At 41.7% G+C, this 16,262-nt stretch overlaps 2 protein-coding genes and 1 long non-coding RNA gene across 11 annotated transcripts in view; 2 read left to right on the forward strand and 1 right to left on the reverse strand.

Moving 5' to 3' along the window:
* LOC139028317 (uncharacterized) overlaps positions 1-8,323 on the forward strand; it is a 139,682-nt gene extending 131,359 nt beyond the window's left edge. The window contains exon 2 of the long non-coding RNA XR_011480492.1: positions 7,101-8,323. This is a non-coding gene — a long non-coding RNA (uncharacterized lncRNA). The remainder of the gene's footprint in view (positions 1-7,100) is intronic.
* LOC111969322 (ubiquitin-like protein 7) lies at positions 1,973-8,323 on the forward strand. Of its 3 annotated transcripts, none has more exons than XM_023995368.3 (11): positions 1,973-2,181; positions 2,496-2,676; positions 2,764-2,883; positions 3,012-3,094; positions 5,134-5,218; positions 5,318-5,375; positions 5,499-5,632; positions 5,874-5,923; positions 6,006-6,182; positions 6,292-6,414; positions 6,740-8,323. In XM_023995368.3, the coding sequence occupies exons 1-11, from the start codon at positions 2,074-2,076 to the stop codon at positions 6,878-6,880; spliced, it is 1,260 nt and encodes a 419-aa protein (XP_023851136.1). In that variant the 5' UTR covers positions 1,973-2,073; the 3' UTR covers positions 6,881-8,323. The 3 variants fall into 3 exon arrangements, with proteins under 3 accessions (XP_023851136.1, XP_023851138.1, XP_024003057.1); XM_023995370.3 differs by having other exon boundaries at positions 6,295-6,414; XM_024147289.2 differs by having other exon boundaries at positions 1,987-2,181; positions 2,502-2,676.
* A 6,132-nt stretch (positions 8,324-14,455) lies between these two features.
* LOC111969324 (SH2 domain-containing adapter protein F) overlaps positions 14,456-16,262 on the reverse strand; it is a 111,344-nt gene continuing 109,537 nt past the window's right edge. For all 7 annotated transcript variants that reach the window (XM_023995380.2, XM_023995377.2, XM_023995376.2 and 4 more), the window contains one exon: positions 14,456-16,204. In XM_023995380.2, coding sequence (XP_023851148.1) covers positions 16,018-16,204 — 187 coding nt within the window. In that variant the 3' untranslated portion in view covers positions 14,456-16,017. The remainder of the gene's footprint in view (positions 16,205-16,262) is intronic.

Below are 16,262 nucleotides of genomic sequence, written 5' to 3' on the forward strand. Positions count from 1 at the left end.
TGCCTGGTTGAAAAATGATTTTCATGTGTTTGTATGTGGGACGCTGTCCTCAGATAATCACATGGTGTGCTTTCGCCGTAAAGCCTTTTTGAAATCTGACACAGCGGCTGGATTAACAAGAAGTTAAGCTTTATTTTGATGTATAACATATATATTTTCAAGAATGTTAAATATTTTAATTTAGTATTTTTGAATTTCGCGCTCTGCAATTTCACCGGATGTTGGCCAGGTGGGACGCTACCGTCCTGCCCATAAGAAGATAATGTAGTAGCCTAAACTTATCGATGTTACATTGAGCTGATTGAATGGAAGATTAATGACAGTCATCCAGTATTCTGTAATAGAAATAAGGCCATACTCATAAAAAAAGAATTGTCCTCCCTAATCTTAAACAGCAGCGACCGCCACTGGTTTGGAGTACTTATGGACAGCTATAAYTTGACTGAATGGTTGTTCCAATTTATTGTCTGGGGGGGGTCTAGCTAAGTTCTTTGGTAAAATGTGATAAACAAAAACCGCCATTGGGACATTAACTTACTGAGACTTACATCGAAGTTACTTAACAGTGTATTTATTGTTAATGAGTTTCTTAAACGAGTCTATTGTCTTTTGTTCGAATAAGATGCAGTAGTAGCCGTATATCCAATCATGCGGCGTTTCTGCTTCATTCACTCCAGCTGTTGCTAACATCTGCAAGCACAACGAAATGTTCGTGTCTCATTCTCAAAATCAACAGAAAATCGAAACGACGCGTTATTACATGGTTACTACACCACGTTTCATGTCATTTTCTTTGACTAATGTAAATAAAACATTTGGTAAAAACTTACCATGTTTGGAGAACGCAACTTATGAATCACCAACCATCCAGCGTCAGTGATTTGTTACACAAAATCACATATGATCTTATTCTGTTTAGTTTTGTATACCCTCTTTTGGATTTTCTGACAAAATAAGCGCTAATAGTGTTCCCTTGAACCCTTTTGACTTGAGAAAGTAATAGTTCGGCTACAGGAATTGAAAAACCTTACATTCAGGAGGATTCATTCGATTCTAAGAAACCACTCCCATACGGTGCTTTGTCCAGTATGATGTCACGCGTACGAGAAAAGTGTTTGCCCCCCGACCCCCACCGCTGGGTAATGTTAACCCTTTATTTTTTATTTTATGATTGAATCTTTCTTTAACCCTTTATGTTGAAGGCAAGCATACGGTATATTAAACAAATGTGGCGCTCGTCAATTTACATATTCTATCATGTTTTGTACATTTCAAAATCTTCATACACAACTTTATAATTTTGAATATACTAAGACTAATAATAATACGTGTAATACGTTGATTACGCATTTTTGTCTGATGAAGGGTCATATGCTTTGATGAAAATAACAAACTGAATAGGCAGTGGTGTTGTGTGAACTAGATGCCATTGTTAAACTGGACGTTTGCAATAAATGTCATTAAAACAAAGAGAGTTGGTTTTACACTTACACTGCTAACCATGTGTATGTGACCAATACAATTTGATTTGATTTAGATTTGATGGGCTCTGCTGAACTCAGCTGTGTGAGAAATAATCCTGTATCCAAATAATGAACTCTTCTGCACCTAAATGAATAACACAATCTTGCATCTGAATCCTGTCTGACTCCTGATGCTTCGCACCCCCCTGACAAGATCTTGGAGTCCAATACCTTACAAATTGTTATTTTCGTTTTCAATATCACATTTAATTGTTAGTTCCTAACAACAAGGACATTTTTTATTTCAAATGATGTTTTGATAAAAGTCAAAAGTTTTTTATACGTTCAGTTTTTTTTTTTTTATCTTGGGGGCAAAATGACTCCAGCTGGTAATAATCATATAAAATATGTTGGTAGTTTGAGGGTTAAAATAATTTGATAATGACACAGAAAAGTTGGAAAGTAGGCTGCGGCCCAATAACTGACCAAATGTGCAACAAGGGGTGTCGAGTATCTTGCTGTAGAAAAGGTATAGTAATTTGGTTAGAATTGCTACATCTACGTTGCAGTTGTTACATTTTGCTTCAGCAAGGACCGTGATAGCAAATAAATGATACATTATTACCGTCACGTATATTCCATTACTTCCGCCTTGGTCAACGTGATTCTGGACCACGTGACTAAACACGGACTAAACATCGTTTCAAAAAAGCAAGTCGTGAGTCTGCAGTACAATTTTGCATTGAGTTTCATGTGTCATTGGTGGACTTAATACGTTTTAGTTGCTGCCATACAAACGTTATTTTTGAAAACGTCCTCTTAACGGTCTTTACTTGCTAAAAATGTTAATGCCTAATGTTAGTGGCATTATAGCTAGCCTGCTAGCTTAGTGGCTAATAGCTAACGGTAACGTTAGCTGTGCATATCAGAAGATTAGACATCTAACGTTACTTTTCCAAACTTTAGCTAGTTTTAGATTCGTGAATGTGGTGCTGTTACCAATGTAGATTGTCGTAACTTGTTCCTGTCTAGCAACAGCTCATGATGTCGGAGTGGCACCTGTCATTGAAGCTGGTGGATCAGCCCAAATCCACCTTCCACTTCCCTGAGACGATGCCTGGAGACGTGTCTCCCGGCGGGTACAGAGTCTCTACTCTGAAACAGCTCGTTGCAGCACAGCTCCCGGATTCCCTACCGGATCCCGAACTCATAGGTTTGCATAACATAAGTGAACAACTCACATGTTAGCTAACCTATTTACGATTTGTGTCTAAAGTGTTTTATTTATTTAATATGTCAGAGCTGGTACACTGTGGTCGCAAGTTGAAGGATGACCTGACTTTAGACTCCTGTGGGATCCAGCCTGGATCCACCCTGCACATCCTCAAAAGGACCTGGCCTGAACCAGACATCAATCCAGGTGGGTTTTGGAAGACTAACTCTATCCCTCTTAGAAGTGCCATGTCACTAGACATTTCCATTTATAAGYTTACTTCTACAAAGAACCATAGTAATGTATCTCTCCTGTCTMTCTTTCTTTGTCTGTAGAGCCAGTGAACAGGACGACTGCAGCCAGGGAGTTCCGTGTGCTGCAGGCAGCCCTCCACTCCAACTCCACCTACAGAGACTCGGTAATAACATTGTTATAGTGTTGAGAATGAAAATGTAGAAGGATGTCTTTATCAGAAATCCTATTATATCAGTTACAGTGGGGTCCAAAATGATTGACAACCTTTATAAAGATTAGCAATAATGAATGTATAAAATACACTGAACAAAAATATAAACACAACATGTAAAGTGTTGGTCCCATGTGTCATGAGCTGAAATATTTGAGCCCAGAAATGTTCCATACGCACAAAAAGCTTATTCCCCTCAAATTTTGTGCACACATTTGTTTACATCCCTGTTAGTGAGCATTTCTCCTTTGCCAAGATAATCCGTCCTCCTGACAGGTGTGGCATATCAAGAAGCTGATTAAACAGCATGACCATAACACAGGTGCACCTTGTGCGGTGGACAATAAAAGCCCACTCTAAAATGTGCAGTTTTATCACACAACACAATCCCACAGATGTCTCAAGTTTTGAGGGAGCATGCAATTGGCATACTGACTGCAGGTATGTCCACCAGAACTGTTGCTATAGAATTTAATGTTGATTTCTCTACCATCAACCGCCTCAATGTCTTTTTAGAGAATTTGGCAGTATGTCCAACTGGCCTCACAACTGCAGACCATGTGTATGGCGTTATGTGGGCAGGCAGTTTGTCAACATTGTGAACACCATGGGGCACCAGAGTGCCCCATGGTGGCGTTGGGTTATGCTATGGGCAGGCATTCGCTACGGACAACAAACACAATTGCATTTTATCGATGGCAATTTGAATGCACAGAGATACCGTGATGAGATCCTGAGGCCCATTGTCGTGCCAATAATCCGCCGCCATCACCTCATGTTTCAGCATGATAATGCACGGCCCCATGTCGGAAGGATCTGTACAAAATCCCTGAAAGCTGAAAATGTCCCAGTTCTTCCATGGCCTGCATACTCACCAGACATGTCACTCATCGAGCATGTTTGGGATACTCTCGATCGACGTGTACGACAGCATGTTCCAGTTCCCGCCAATATCCAGCAACTTCGCACAGCCATTGAAGAGGAGTGGGACAACATTCCACAGGCCTGATCAACTCTGTGTCACGCTGTATGAGGCAAATGGTGGTCACACCAGATACTGACTGGTTTTCTGAGCCAAGCCCCTACCTTTTTTTAAGGTATCTGAGACCGACATAAACCTATCTGTATTCCCAGTCATGAAATCCATAGATTAGAGCCTAATGCATTTATTTCAATTGTCTGATTTCCTTATATGAACTGTAACTCAGTAAAATCTTTGAAATTGTTGGGTTTATATTTTTGTTCAGTATAAATAATTCAAATCCTGAGCTATATTTTATGCTCAAGAGAATGGGAAAGTTATATTATTTTATTCTAATACAATTGGTCAAAGAAAGATACTTTGTTTAATTAGTAGTACTTTTTTTCTCAAAAAGGTAGTGGCGAAAAAAATTTGACACCCCTAAAAATGATTATAAATGAAGTAGTCAAAGGTGTAGTATTTGGTCCCATATTCTTAGCTCACAATGACTATATCAAGCTTGTGACTATACAAATGTGTTGGATGCATTTGCAGTTTGTTTTGGTTGTGTTTCAGATTATTTTGTGCCCAATTGAAATGAATGGTAAATGTATTGTGTCATCGTGGAGTCATTTTTTAGTTGTAAATAAGAATAGAATATGTTTCTAAACACTTGTACATTAATGTGAGTTATACCAGGATTACGGATAATCCTGAATGAATTGTGAATAATTATGACAAAGTTACATAGGGTCAAAGATCCTACCTCCAAAACATGCTAACCTCTCACCATTACCAATAACAGGGGAGGTTAGCATGTCTTGGGGGTAAGATCTTTGACTCTGTAAATCTCACTCATCATTATTCATGACTGTTACTTGTTAAATAAAAATATATTTATCTGGGCAATTAGTATAAAACAATAGAATTTCACAATTTTTATTTAGCATACACTAGCTCAGTATTTTAATTATTTATTTTATACAGTCATTTCGAACCCCACTGTATATAACTTAATTTGCTTCCCCAGGTGTTTAAGATGCTGACTAATAAGGAGTCTCTAGATCAGATCATTGTGGCCACGCCAGGGCTGAGATCTGACCCGGTAGCGCTAGGCAAGTACTGATAAGCCCTGCCCGTTATGACATAACCTCCTTGGTGACATGGTTAGGATGATGTTATGTCTTACAATGCTATTCTTCTGAATCTTGCAGGAGTGCTCCAAGACAAAGATCTATTCGTGCAATTCACAGACCCTAACATGCTGGATGTGTAAGTGTTTTTGTTCCACATACTGTAGAATGACCTTGTCATGCCATGTTGTGAATGAGTAACTATACTGTGGATTTGTGACATTAGGGATAATACAAAAGTATTAAACGTTTTGCCTTGTAGGTTGATCAGTTCTCACCCAGCCCTGGTCAATGCCATCATCCTGGTCCTCCACTCGGTGGCTGGCAGCATACCTGCTCAGTCCAGCGCCGGATCCTCCCGCAACATCTCCTCCAACTCCTACAGTGACATGCCAGGTGAGCATCACACTGGTGGACACTACAGGGTCGTGTTCAATTTTTCAATAGAAAAATGGTTTGCAACGGAAAACAAAATCTCTGTTCTTATTGGACAAGATTTAGGTAGCACCTCCCTGTTTCATTCTTTTTAAAAACGTTTAGTCCCTACTGAACACGACCCAGTGATGGCCACATCGGTCTGTCACTCACCACCACTAAGACTGGAACATGTATGACGTTTGCATTGTCTTGTCTGCAGGAGGGTTTATGTTTGAGGGCATGTCTGATGACGATGAAGATTTCCAATCGGTGAGTCAATCTAGCTGGATTGAGATTTAAAATGTAAATATAGATGGAGTATAGCTAACACCATTGCTATTTGTGTAACTAGGGCAATCAGGCAGGACCATCCAACCGAACCGGGGGCCCAGCAGGAATGCGGCCTATGTCCCTTGGCCATAGTGGAGCTACAGGCCCTCGACCCATAACACAGAGTGAGCTGGCCACTGCCCTGGCCCTGGCCAGTACTCCTGAGAGCAGTGCTGTTACTCCCACTGCAGGGGCTCAGGTAAAGAATGGCCCATCATCCTCCCTCAACACACAAACACACTCCTCTACCAGTGACACAGAGCAGACACTTGCCCTTCTAACTGCGTGCCCTTTGTTCTGTGTTGCAGCAGGACACCTCATCTGGAGTGCCTCCCACGCCAGCAGGGACTCCTGTCAGCAATGACCTTTTCAGCCAGGCACTGCAGCAGGCTCTGCAGGCCTCCAGCATGTCCAGCATGTCCTCTCTGCAGGTCAGTCTCTTCTCCTTTCCTCATCTCCTCTCTACTCTCTCATTCTCTCATTTCCCTCTCCTCCTTTCCTCTCACTTTCTCCTCTCACTGTGCTACATGAGCCGTGAGGACAGACCAGATCCACAGGTCTCGACCTTTAAAGGACAACACTGTGGATAGAAGCTGTGCTCTTAATCATACTGCCTGGAGCAATGGCACTCGCTGCGCTTCTATTTGGTCTCTCTCTAGCTGGAGTAATGACGYCCTAAGCTTCAATGTTTCTGACTGTGTGTTTTGGTCTGTTTGCCAGTAGTTTTAAGGCTAGCTTTGTTCTACTGTCTTATAGGGGCGTTGGCAGTCCCAGCTGCAGCAGCTGAGAGACATGGGGATCCAGGATGAGGAGCTGATGTTACGGGCGCTGCAGGCTACYGACGGGGACATRCAGTCAGCWCTGGAGCTCATCTTCGCTGGAGGGCCAGGACTCTGAGCCAAGCCAGGGCCCTGAGAGAGGAGAGTGCAGGGGGAAACGTCTCTACACAGACCCAAGCTGATGGCTCTGGTCATTCTGCCATTGGGCTGTGATATGGACACTTACATGGACACAATGTTTCAGACATGAAGACCTCATTACTACTCCTCTACCCTTTCATACACAGCCTAAATGGAACAACCTTTAAATGAGTCAGTCAGATTCAGGGGTAGATAAGGTACATGTTTATCTTTATTACAAGTCAAAAACAAAAAGAAGAAATGTTTTGCCAGCCATTTAAAGGAGGTTTGGTGCTAGCCCCTGAAGGCTTGAAACTCATCGCTGTGTTAATATATACATAATCAAAGAGGGCTGTGTTCTACCAGAAATCTTCATTTTGTTTCAGACACTAGCATTGACTCAGATCTGCTATAAAATATGCATTGGAAGAAAGCAGTGTTGAGATTACCCCTTGAGTCTAATTGTGATTCATACAGTTGTACACTAGGTGGCAATGTATAACCACTTACCATAGTTCCTTTGCGATTCCATTCAATAGAGAAATCAGGAGTAGAAATTTGACAAATATGGCTAGCTAATGTTTGAACTGATTCTGAAACTGGTTCAGTTGGGCTGCCAGATCAATAAACACATACATAATGTAATAGTTGTTTGAGAGTAAATGTAAATACCAGTATTAGCCTATTTTTGTGGTTTGAWAAAAATATACGCTCATCCAACATGTATGAGATTTATTACACTTTTACTCTTTTAACAGCTGACATTATGCAAACATTGTACTGCAGAAGGATAACCTTGTATCCATTCTAAGTACCATCCATTCAGATYTTATTGTGTCTGAGCTGAACACGGTCGCTACGAGCAAATGGCTTTTCTCAATATTCAAATGGGCTTGCTCTTTAAACAACCAGACCCATTTTGTGTGCTGCTTTGTCTCATTGTCTCCCATTGGGGTGCTGTGGAAGAAGCTGACAAATTGTGTGCKCCCTCACACTACCATTCTCAATCTTCAGTAATTGCCCTGCTTAGTTTTATAACTGCGTCTTGTTGAATGTGGCTGCTCAATCAGTGAARGGCCCTTTCATGAGCACAGCACCCAAACAGTGCTTTGTGTCTTTCTGTCCCCATTACCATTTTATATGCAGGCTGTGCACACCTGCAGGCAATTTCCCTGTGAATATCTCCTACAGAGTTTCAAAGTGAGTTCTCTCACTGGACTCTTCAGAACTTCTTCAAATTATGTTGAGTCTTCAATTGGTTAATACGACGTTTGATTGCCTTTCAAGCTAATTTAAATAAATAATGATGCACCATAGCAATTGACTTACTGTAGGCTTATTAGACAATATATTGGTCTTCTTTGTTTGATAGATCACGTTAAAAGCATTACAGCAATGGTAGAGGAATTGTGATTATTAAACAGAAACTGTTTATTCTGCTGGTCGTTGTCATGTCAGACATATCCTCTAAGCTGCAGCATCACATCCTCAAACCTCCAACAATATACTGTCACAACATCCAGGGAAGTTGCCATGGAGACTCATTTATCTGATTCAGATGGGGATATGTAATCACATTGCACATCTTCACATATTGCTGTCATTGCACTACATTTAGGTTACACACATTCTTTCTCTTTATTTTCTCCACTCGGCACGATGAAACGCCTTCCTCGTCTGCCCCGACATCAAAATGGAGGWGAAAGAAGGTGCTGTCCAGACAGATCTGTTCAGTCACACTATACACCTGTGGCTGTAAAGTGACCTCTCTGTCCATGCAGACAGGCTTGTGTGGGACCTAGGGTGCAAATAGGGTGTTATTTGTGGATGAAGGCATTGTCTTGGCTGGGTAGGAAACGGCACTTAATCGGGTGAGTCACTAATGTTTGACTAAAACAGTAGAGGGACAGAATAAATGCAGGGAAATAGGGGAGGACAGTCATTCCTCCCATCCTTTCTCTCCCCATTACCTCTGTCCCCCAGTCTTAGGTCATTATAGCTCCTCTTCTCTCATGTATTCTGCTGCTCTGTGAATGCCTGACTATATGTAGACTGCAGACACAGCGACTCAACCCAGGTTCATAGCTGGTTCACATGGCCCTGAGAAGAAAATTACCTTTCATGAGTACAGCAGCTCCAAGCTCTGCTCCAGCTCTCTTTCATCTAAACCACTGTTACGACAACATAGTTGGTTGGAAGAAGCTGTAATTCAAAAAGGAGGACAATAAATTACATAGAGCCTGGTGGCTGGGTGTTTCTGAGTATAGTGGCTTTGCTCTGCAGCAGACAGAACTATCCACATTATCCAACACAACATTGACCTGTAGATTCAGGGGATGGATTAGGACAGTCCTACTTAATTATACTGTATGACTACACAGTGGAAAACTCTTTGCAGCCATAATAGACCATTTAAAGCAGAGTAAAAGCTAAGTTAATCTAACTGCCAGAGACAGCAGAATAATAACAGGTTTCACTTRGGGTCACCTCCTCACACGTGTCAGAAGGGAATTGGAGGAGAGTTGCTTTATTGTCTCCCCATTTTCTTTTTGTCTTTTTAAATGATGCAGTTCATGTGTTATTAGCATCAAGTCTGTTTACCTGAGATTGCTTTCTGCCAGGCATGACTGGGCTGAATATGAAATTAGTTGGTGATGGACAAGGGCCATTTTTTCTATCCGTCTGTGGAATGGATGCATTCATTGCTGCTTTCAAGCCYTGTCTTTCAGGCCTGTGGGTGCTCTTTTGTCCACCAAAGGACGCTTTGATGCATTTCCTCTCAGGTGTTTTAACCCTTGGTGGGTGTCTAATCCCTGGGAGAGGGTGATATCGCAGCAGTGGGAGAACGGTTAGAAATGATACATCTCTCCAGAGCAGCTGAATGGACCGCCATGAAGATGCTGTGAGGTAGAGAACGAGAAGAGTGTCTGAATAAGATTTATACGTTAATCTAAACAAAACAGCAATACCCTGAGTCACCTTGGGTGGATTCTCAGGAGAGTATACTAACACACTCCTGTTCAGGTATCAACTAACTAGTTKATTGCAAGTTTATGTCAACCTTGTGTGGAAAATATTTCTCCACATTTTCACAAAAGAGGTGGAAGTGGATCACACATTCCCTGCCTTATCCTTATTGCTTTTGGTTGTCCGTGGTAACATCCATCTGTCTGTCCTCTGTCTCTTCATACAAGCTGTATGTAATAGAAAACACTGCAGACTTTATAGGCCAGCTTGGCTCCATTGTGAGGCTCTGAAAGGATGTTTACACATTGATCTAGCCCCACCTAACAACAGGAGGCAACAGGAGAAGAGCTGGGCAGAGGAGCATGCTAACTAACCTTTTCAGGAGCAGAAAGAGCATCAAAGCCACGTGGTCAGAATCCCCAGGCTATCTAGTCTGCTTGTTAAAGCCTCGCTGTGCGCTTGTGTTTAAATGAAGGATTCTCTAGCACCATCACCATCAAAGCCCAGGGTGTGTTCTCTGTAATCTCAACTGCTGTTCTCTGTCTCTCAGAGCTCTCCTGTAGTTGTTTATTAATTCATGAATTAAGTATGCTCTAGAAAGACACTAGAGACCGACTCAGACCATGTTTGGCTTATACAGCAATTAATACATTTCRTCTGTACAGATCTTGGGTTAGTTAATTAAGTCACTATAATATCATGGCCGGACGGTGTGCAGTGAGAACTGGGTTGGGATTGTGTGGTGGAGCAGTTGACCCTTCATTACTAGGTTGACGTCAGTGCCTTTATCCTCTTATACTATTCTTGCAATACCCCGTCTTTGAATCAACCAACAGAGAGTAGCTCTATGGCACTTACCATTGAATAGACCCTTACCATGGTAACTGGTAATCACAACGGTATGGAGTTATTTACCAAACATCTTTTGGATTATCATTTTTTTGTAACATGTTTGTTGCAGCATCAAGAAAGAGCCAACAGACAGAGGGTTTGGACTCATAAACTCTACTTTATTTAGGTTGAAACTTGATGCCTCTATGTCCCCATACAATACATTCAGTATATAAATTTGGCGATGAGGGACTGTACAGATATGTTATAGTAGTGCATACATACATGGGAAGAAAATGTACACAAAAGCACTAAAACCACTTGACCTCAGAGTGGCTAGAGAGAACAGAGTACGTCAATGGCTGATGGCAATGCGCACACACAACACAACACTTCTCTGAGGGTGAGAAGGACTATTTCAGGTTCCCACAGAGACATAACAAAGTGAAGAGTGAGTCTGCTGATTGAGACAAAGCCCCTTCTTTGCCTTCCAGAGTCCCCTCCCTTCCTCCCTCCTTCTAGCCAGGCGAGGGGTCTTCCTCTGGGCAGTGGACAACGTACGTGGGACCTTGCCTACAGTAGCATGCATCTGTCAGCAACACTGAATAAAGAACCTCCTCTTCTTTAATGTTTCATCTCTACCACACAGGAACATTCTTAAGACATATAGTGCTTTCGGAAAGTATTTAGACCCCTCGACTTTTCCCACATTTTGTTACGTTACAGCCTTATTCTAAACTGGATTACATCCCGCCCATCAATCTACACACCATACCCCATAATGACAAAGCAAAAACAAGTTGACATTTTTGCAAATGTATATATATATAAAACATATCACAGTTACATAAATATTCAGACCCTTTACTCAGTACTTTGTTGAAGCACCTTTGGCAGCAATTACAGCCTCGAGTCTTCTTGTGTATGACGCTACAAGCTTGGCACATGCGGTATTTTGGGAGTTTCTCCCATTCTTCTCTGCAGATCCTCTCAAGCCTGTCAGGTTGGATGGGGAGTGTCACTGCACAGCTATTTTCAGGTTCTCCTCAGAGATGTTCGAGGACATTCAGAGACTTGTTCTCCCATCTACACAGAGGAACTCTGGACTCTGTCAGAGTGACCATAGGTTCTTGGGGACCTTCAATGCTGCATACATTGTTTGGTACCCTTCCCCAGATCTGTGCCTCAACACAATCCCTTCTTCGGAGCTCTACAGACAATTCTTTAGACCTCATGGCTTGTTTCTTTCTCTGACATGCACTAACAACTGTTGGACCTTATATAGACAGGTGTGTGCCTTTCCAAATCATGTCCAATCAATTCAATTTACCACAGGTGAATTGTGAAACATCTCAAGAATGATCAATGGAAACAGAATGCACCTGAGCTCAATTTTGAGTCTCATAGCAAAAGGGTCTGAATATTTATGTATGAGGTATCATTTTTTAATTTATAAATAAACTGTTTTCGCTTTGTCATTATGGGGTATTGTGTGTGGATTGATGTGTAAAAAAATATTTAATACATTTTAAAAATAGGGTGAAACAAACAAGGGAAGGGGTCTGAATACTTCAGAATGCACCGTACATATGTACACAACACATATATAAATACACACACACACACACACACACACACACACACACACACACACACACACACACACACACACACACAACACACACACACACACACACACACACACACACACACACACACACACACACACAACACACACACACAGGCAGTGTGGACACACCACACACACACACACACACACACACACATAGTACCAGTCAAAAGTTTGGATACACCTACTCTTTCAAGGGTTTTTCTTTATTTTGACTATTTTCTACATTGTAGAATAATAGTGAAAAACATCAAAACTATGAAATAAAACATTTGGAATCATGTAGTAACCCAAAAAGTACATATATTTTATATTTGAGATTCTTCAAAGTAGCCACCCTTTGCCTTGATGKCAGCTTTGCACACTCTTGGCATTCTCTCAWCCAGCTTCATGAGGTAGTCACCTGGAATACATCTCAATTAACAGGTGTGCRTTGTTAAAATTGTATTTGTGGAATGTATTTCCTTCTTAATCAGAGGCGACTTTGTGAATCAGGCCTTCATGGTCGAATTTCTGCAAAGAAACCACTACTAAAGGACACCAATAAGAAAAAGAGACTTGCTTGGGCAAAGAAACACAAGCAATGGATATTAGACCGGTGGAAATCTGTCCTTTGGTCTGATGAGTCTAAATTTGAGATTTTTGGTTCCATCCGCCGTGTCTTTGTGAGACGCAGAGTAGGTGAACGGATGATATCTGCATGCGTGGATTCCCACTGTGAAGTATGGAGGATGTGTTTTGGTGTGGGGATGCTTTGCTGGTGACCCTGTCAGTGATTTATTTAGAATTCAAGGCACACAACCAGCATGTCTACCACAGCATTCTGCAGTGATATGCCATTCCATCTGGTTTGTGCTTAGTGGGACGATCATTTGTTTTTCAATAGAACAATGACCCAAAATGACCCATCTCCAGGCTGTGTAAGGGATATATGACCAAGAACAAGAGTGATGGAGTGCCGAATCACCCGACCTCAACCCAATTAAGATGGTTTGGGATGAGTTGGACCGCAGAGTGAAGGAAAAGCAGCCAACAAATGCTCAGCATATGTGGGAACTCCTTCAAGGCTGTTGGAAAAGCATTCCTCATGAAGCTAGTTGAGAGAATGCCAAGAGTGTGCAAAGCTGTCATCAAGGCAAAGGGTGGCTACTTTGAAGAATCTAAAATCTATTTGGATGTGTTTGACACTTTTTTGGTTCCTACATGATTCCATATGTGTTATTTCATAGTTTTGATATCTTCACTATTATTCTACAATAAAGAAAAACACTTGAATGAGTAGGTGTGTCCAAACTTTTGACTGGTACTATATATATATATATATATATAATCATGTAGGATATATATATATTATAATCATGTAGGATAATATATATATATATATATATATATATATATATATATATAATATATATATATATATATATATATATATATATATGAGCACAATTTCCCTCCATTACATACAATGGCCCTCTCTGGCAACATCAGTTACGTCATGAAGGTGTGGGATAGTCTAATCTTGACACTGACAGACAAATTCCTAAACCTGTCATGAAGAGTCATATACTGTATGCCAGTGGTTCCCAACCATGGGTACTAGGATCCCTAGGGGTACTTGGCCTATCCACAGGGGGTACTTTAGAAGACTCATGAGACCATAGGTCTCTGGTAAAATGCACATGGGGGGGGTATAGTACTTCAGGGGTACTCCGGGCAGAGCAAAATTCAGTTGCTGGTTCATTATCTGAAAAAGGTTGGGAACCACTGCTGCTGTATGCAACCCTACTTTACTTGTTCCTTTAACTTACCAACAGAATCAATTCACCTCCAGCAAATGCTTGTATAATTCTCTTAATTCTTTGGAAATGCCAATTGGAAAACAGCCTTAGATTTCCACATCTGCAATGATGCCACCTACTGGCTATGGGATTGCATAGCATGCTTCAGCACTCTCCTTATTAACAATAAGATTAAAGGACACGTCAGTCCCTCTAGTTCAGGGGAGAACTCCAAGAACAAAGAGAGGCTTCAAGCACTGTCTCTAACCTCAAGGTCTGTACCTGAATAAGACAGGGTCGTGTGGGTAGAGAGGATAGAACACAGAGACAATGGAGGAAATCAAGAGTAAACTGAATAAGAAACCAATTTTGAGATGTGTGTATTAAATAATTCGAACAAATAGAGGGGTTATGACAGACTGGAGGTCAGAGTTCATTTAGGAAAATTTAGTCCTCAGATTGGTCCATGTGGCTTCTACAGTCTTTATGTGAGGCTTGACAATCCCATTGGTCACGAGACACCATTACTCATCAGTGTCTCAGTCAGGCCACCAGAGTCAGGCCACAGAGGCAGTTGGACACATGAAGCAGAACTGACTAAAACACAAAGCGAAGCACCACAGTATATGAGGCCAGGCCCGGGGTATTCAAGCTCTGGCCAAACACGATCACATGGCAGAGAATAGTGAGGGCCGGATGCCACGAGGCAGGCCTTCACAGAGTAGAAGAGTAACACATCTGTAATAAGAAGAATTACCCCAGAATAAATTACAGTCACAGAACAATCGTTGAAAGAAGCAGAACTCTAGAAATCAGCGGATCTAATCCGACTGATTCAACCCATGCATTATAAGGCATTAACCAAACATTTGTTACTGACATCACACAATTTCATAGTGACAATACATACAAATGCTGATCTGTAAAATGTAGTTTAAAAAAAAAAGAACCAAAAACATGTGACTGGTTTATGCAAAAACATATTCTTAAACCATAGATGCAATTTGTTGGGAAACAGAGTCGCATGGTGGGGGTTGGATCAATATCTGCAATCCCATTGTACCTATTGATCTGCAGATTCACGAATGAAATTGATTTTCTGAGGTAGACAATGCAGGCATATTCCATTCTACCCATGCAAAGATATTCTACGATGGGGGATTGGGAAGGTAATTTGGCCCATTTTGAGACTAGTTGCCCATCTCTGGCTCATTTAGCCAATGGTGCTACTGCTGTGTAACATAGTGATCCATCTATCAGTCTGCTGACTGTCAAACCAGAGCTGTACTTACACTGTCCTACCAATGGGACACCCGTGGTGATGGATATCAGAAATACAGTCCCGGGAATAGACAGAGACGTCAGTCTGTAGACCGTACAGCACTTAAACGCTAAACTGTTGTTGCACTGATGAGGAAAGTATTCACACAGGGCATGTTTATTGAGTTTGCCAGCCAGTGCCCATATATAACCCAACTCCAATACATGAATGTGCCTTTCCTGCTTCCTTTAGAAGGACATTACAATCTTTAGGTTCCCCTCACTAAACATACATTACACTTTCAGCATAACATGGAGCCAAATCCAATATGAACAGGTCTTGTGTGGAGGAGATTGGTACAGAGTGGTACTGTTGAGGAAGCAGCTGTGGGATCAGTGAAACAATGCTTGTCAGCAGATGATGTTTCAGTCAATGACGCAATGATAATGTTGTAGAAAATACAAACAAAAAGTTAATAGCAGGTCTGGGATCAGGTAGGTGATGACCGGTGAGCTGCATTATCCTCATCATCCCTGCCTCCTCCACCAACTTGAACTCTGTCCTTCAGACCAATCAAACAGAAGGAAATAGGCAGAGCGACAGGGTTTCCCAGGGGAGGTGGCAGAAGAGGGCATCTGACCCCTGTGTCACTATAGGACGTGTCACTATAGTGTCCTGATGGCCACGGGGTAGAGCAGGGACATGTGCTCGGCCCCCTTGATGGGCAGCTTGCGGCTGGAGTAGAAGTGGATGATCTCGGGGACACTGTCGAAGGGACAGCTGTTCTGACCCAGGATGTACTTGTTCTCCTTCGTCCTCGACAGCTTCATGTGCATGAAGCCCTGGCTGCTCCTAGAGGGAGAGAGAAAACAATATCAGCTCGAAACATTGAGTGCTTTATCTCCCAGCG

Source organism: Salvelinus sp. IW2-2015, linkage group LG10, assembly GCF_002910315.2.
Source record: "Salvelinus sp. IW2-2015 linkage group LG10, ASM291031v2, whole genome shotgun sequence".
Taxonomy (NCBI): Eukaryota; Metazoa; Chordata; class Actinopteri; order Salmoniformes; family Salmonidae; genus Salvelinus; species Salvelinus sp. IW2-2015.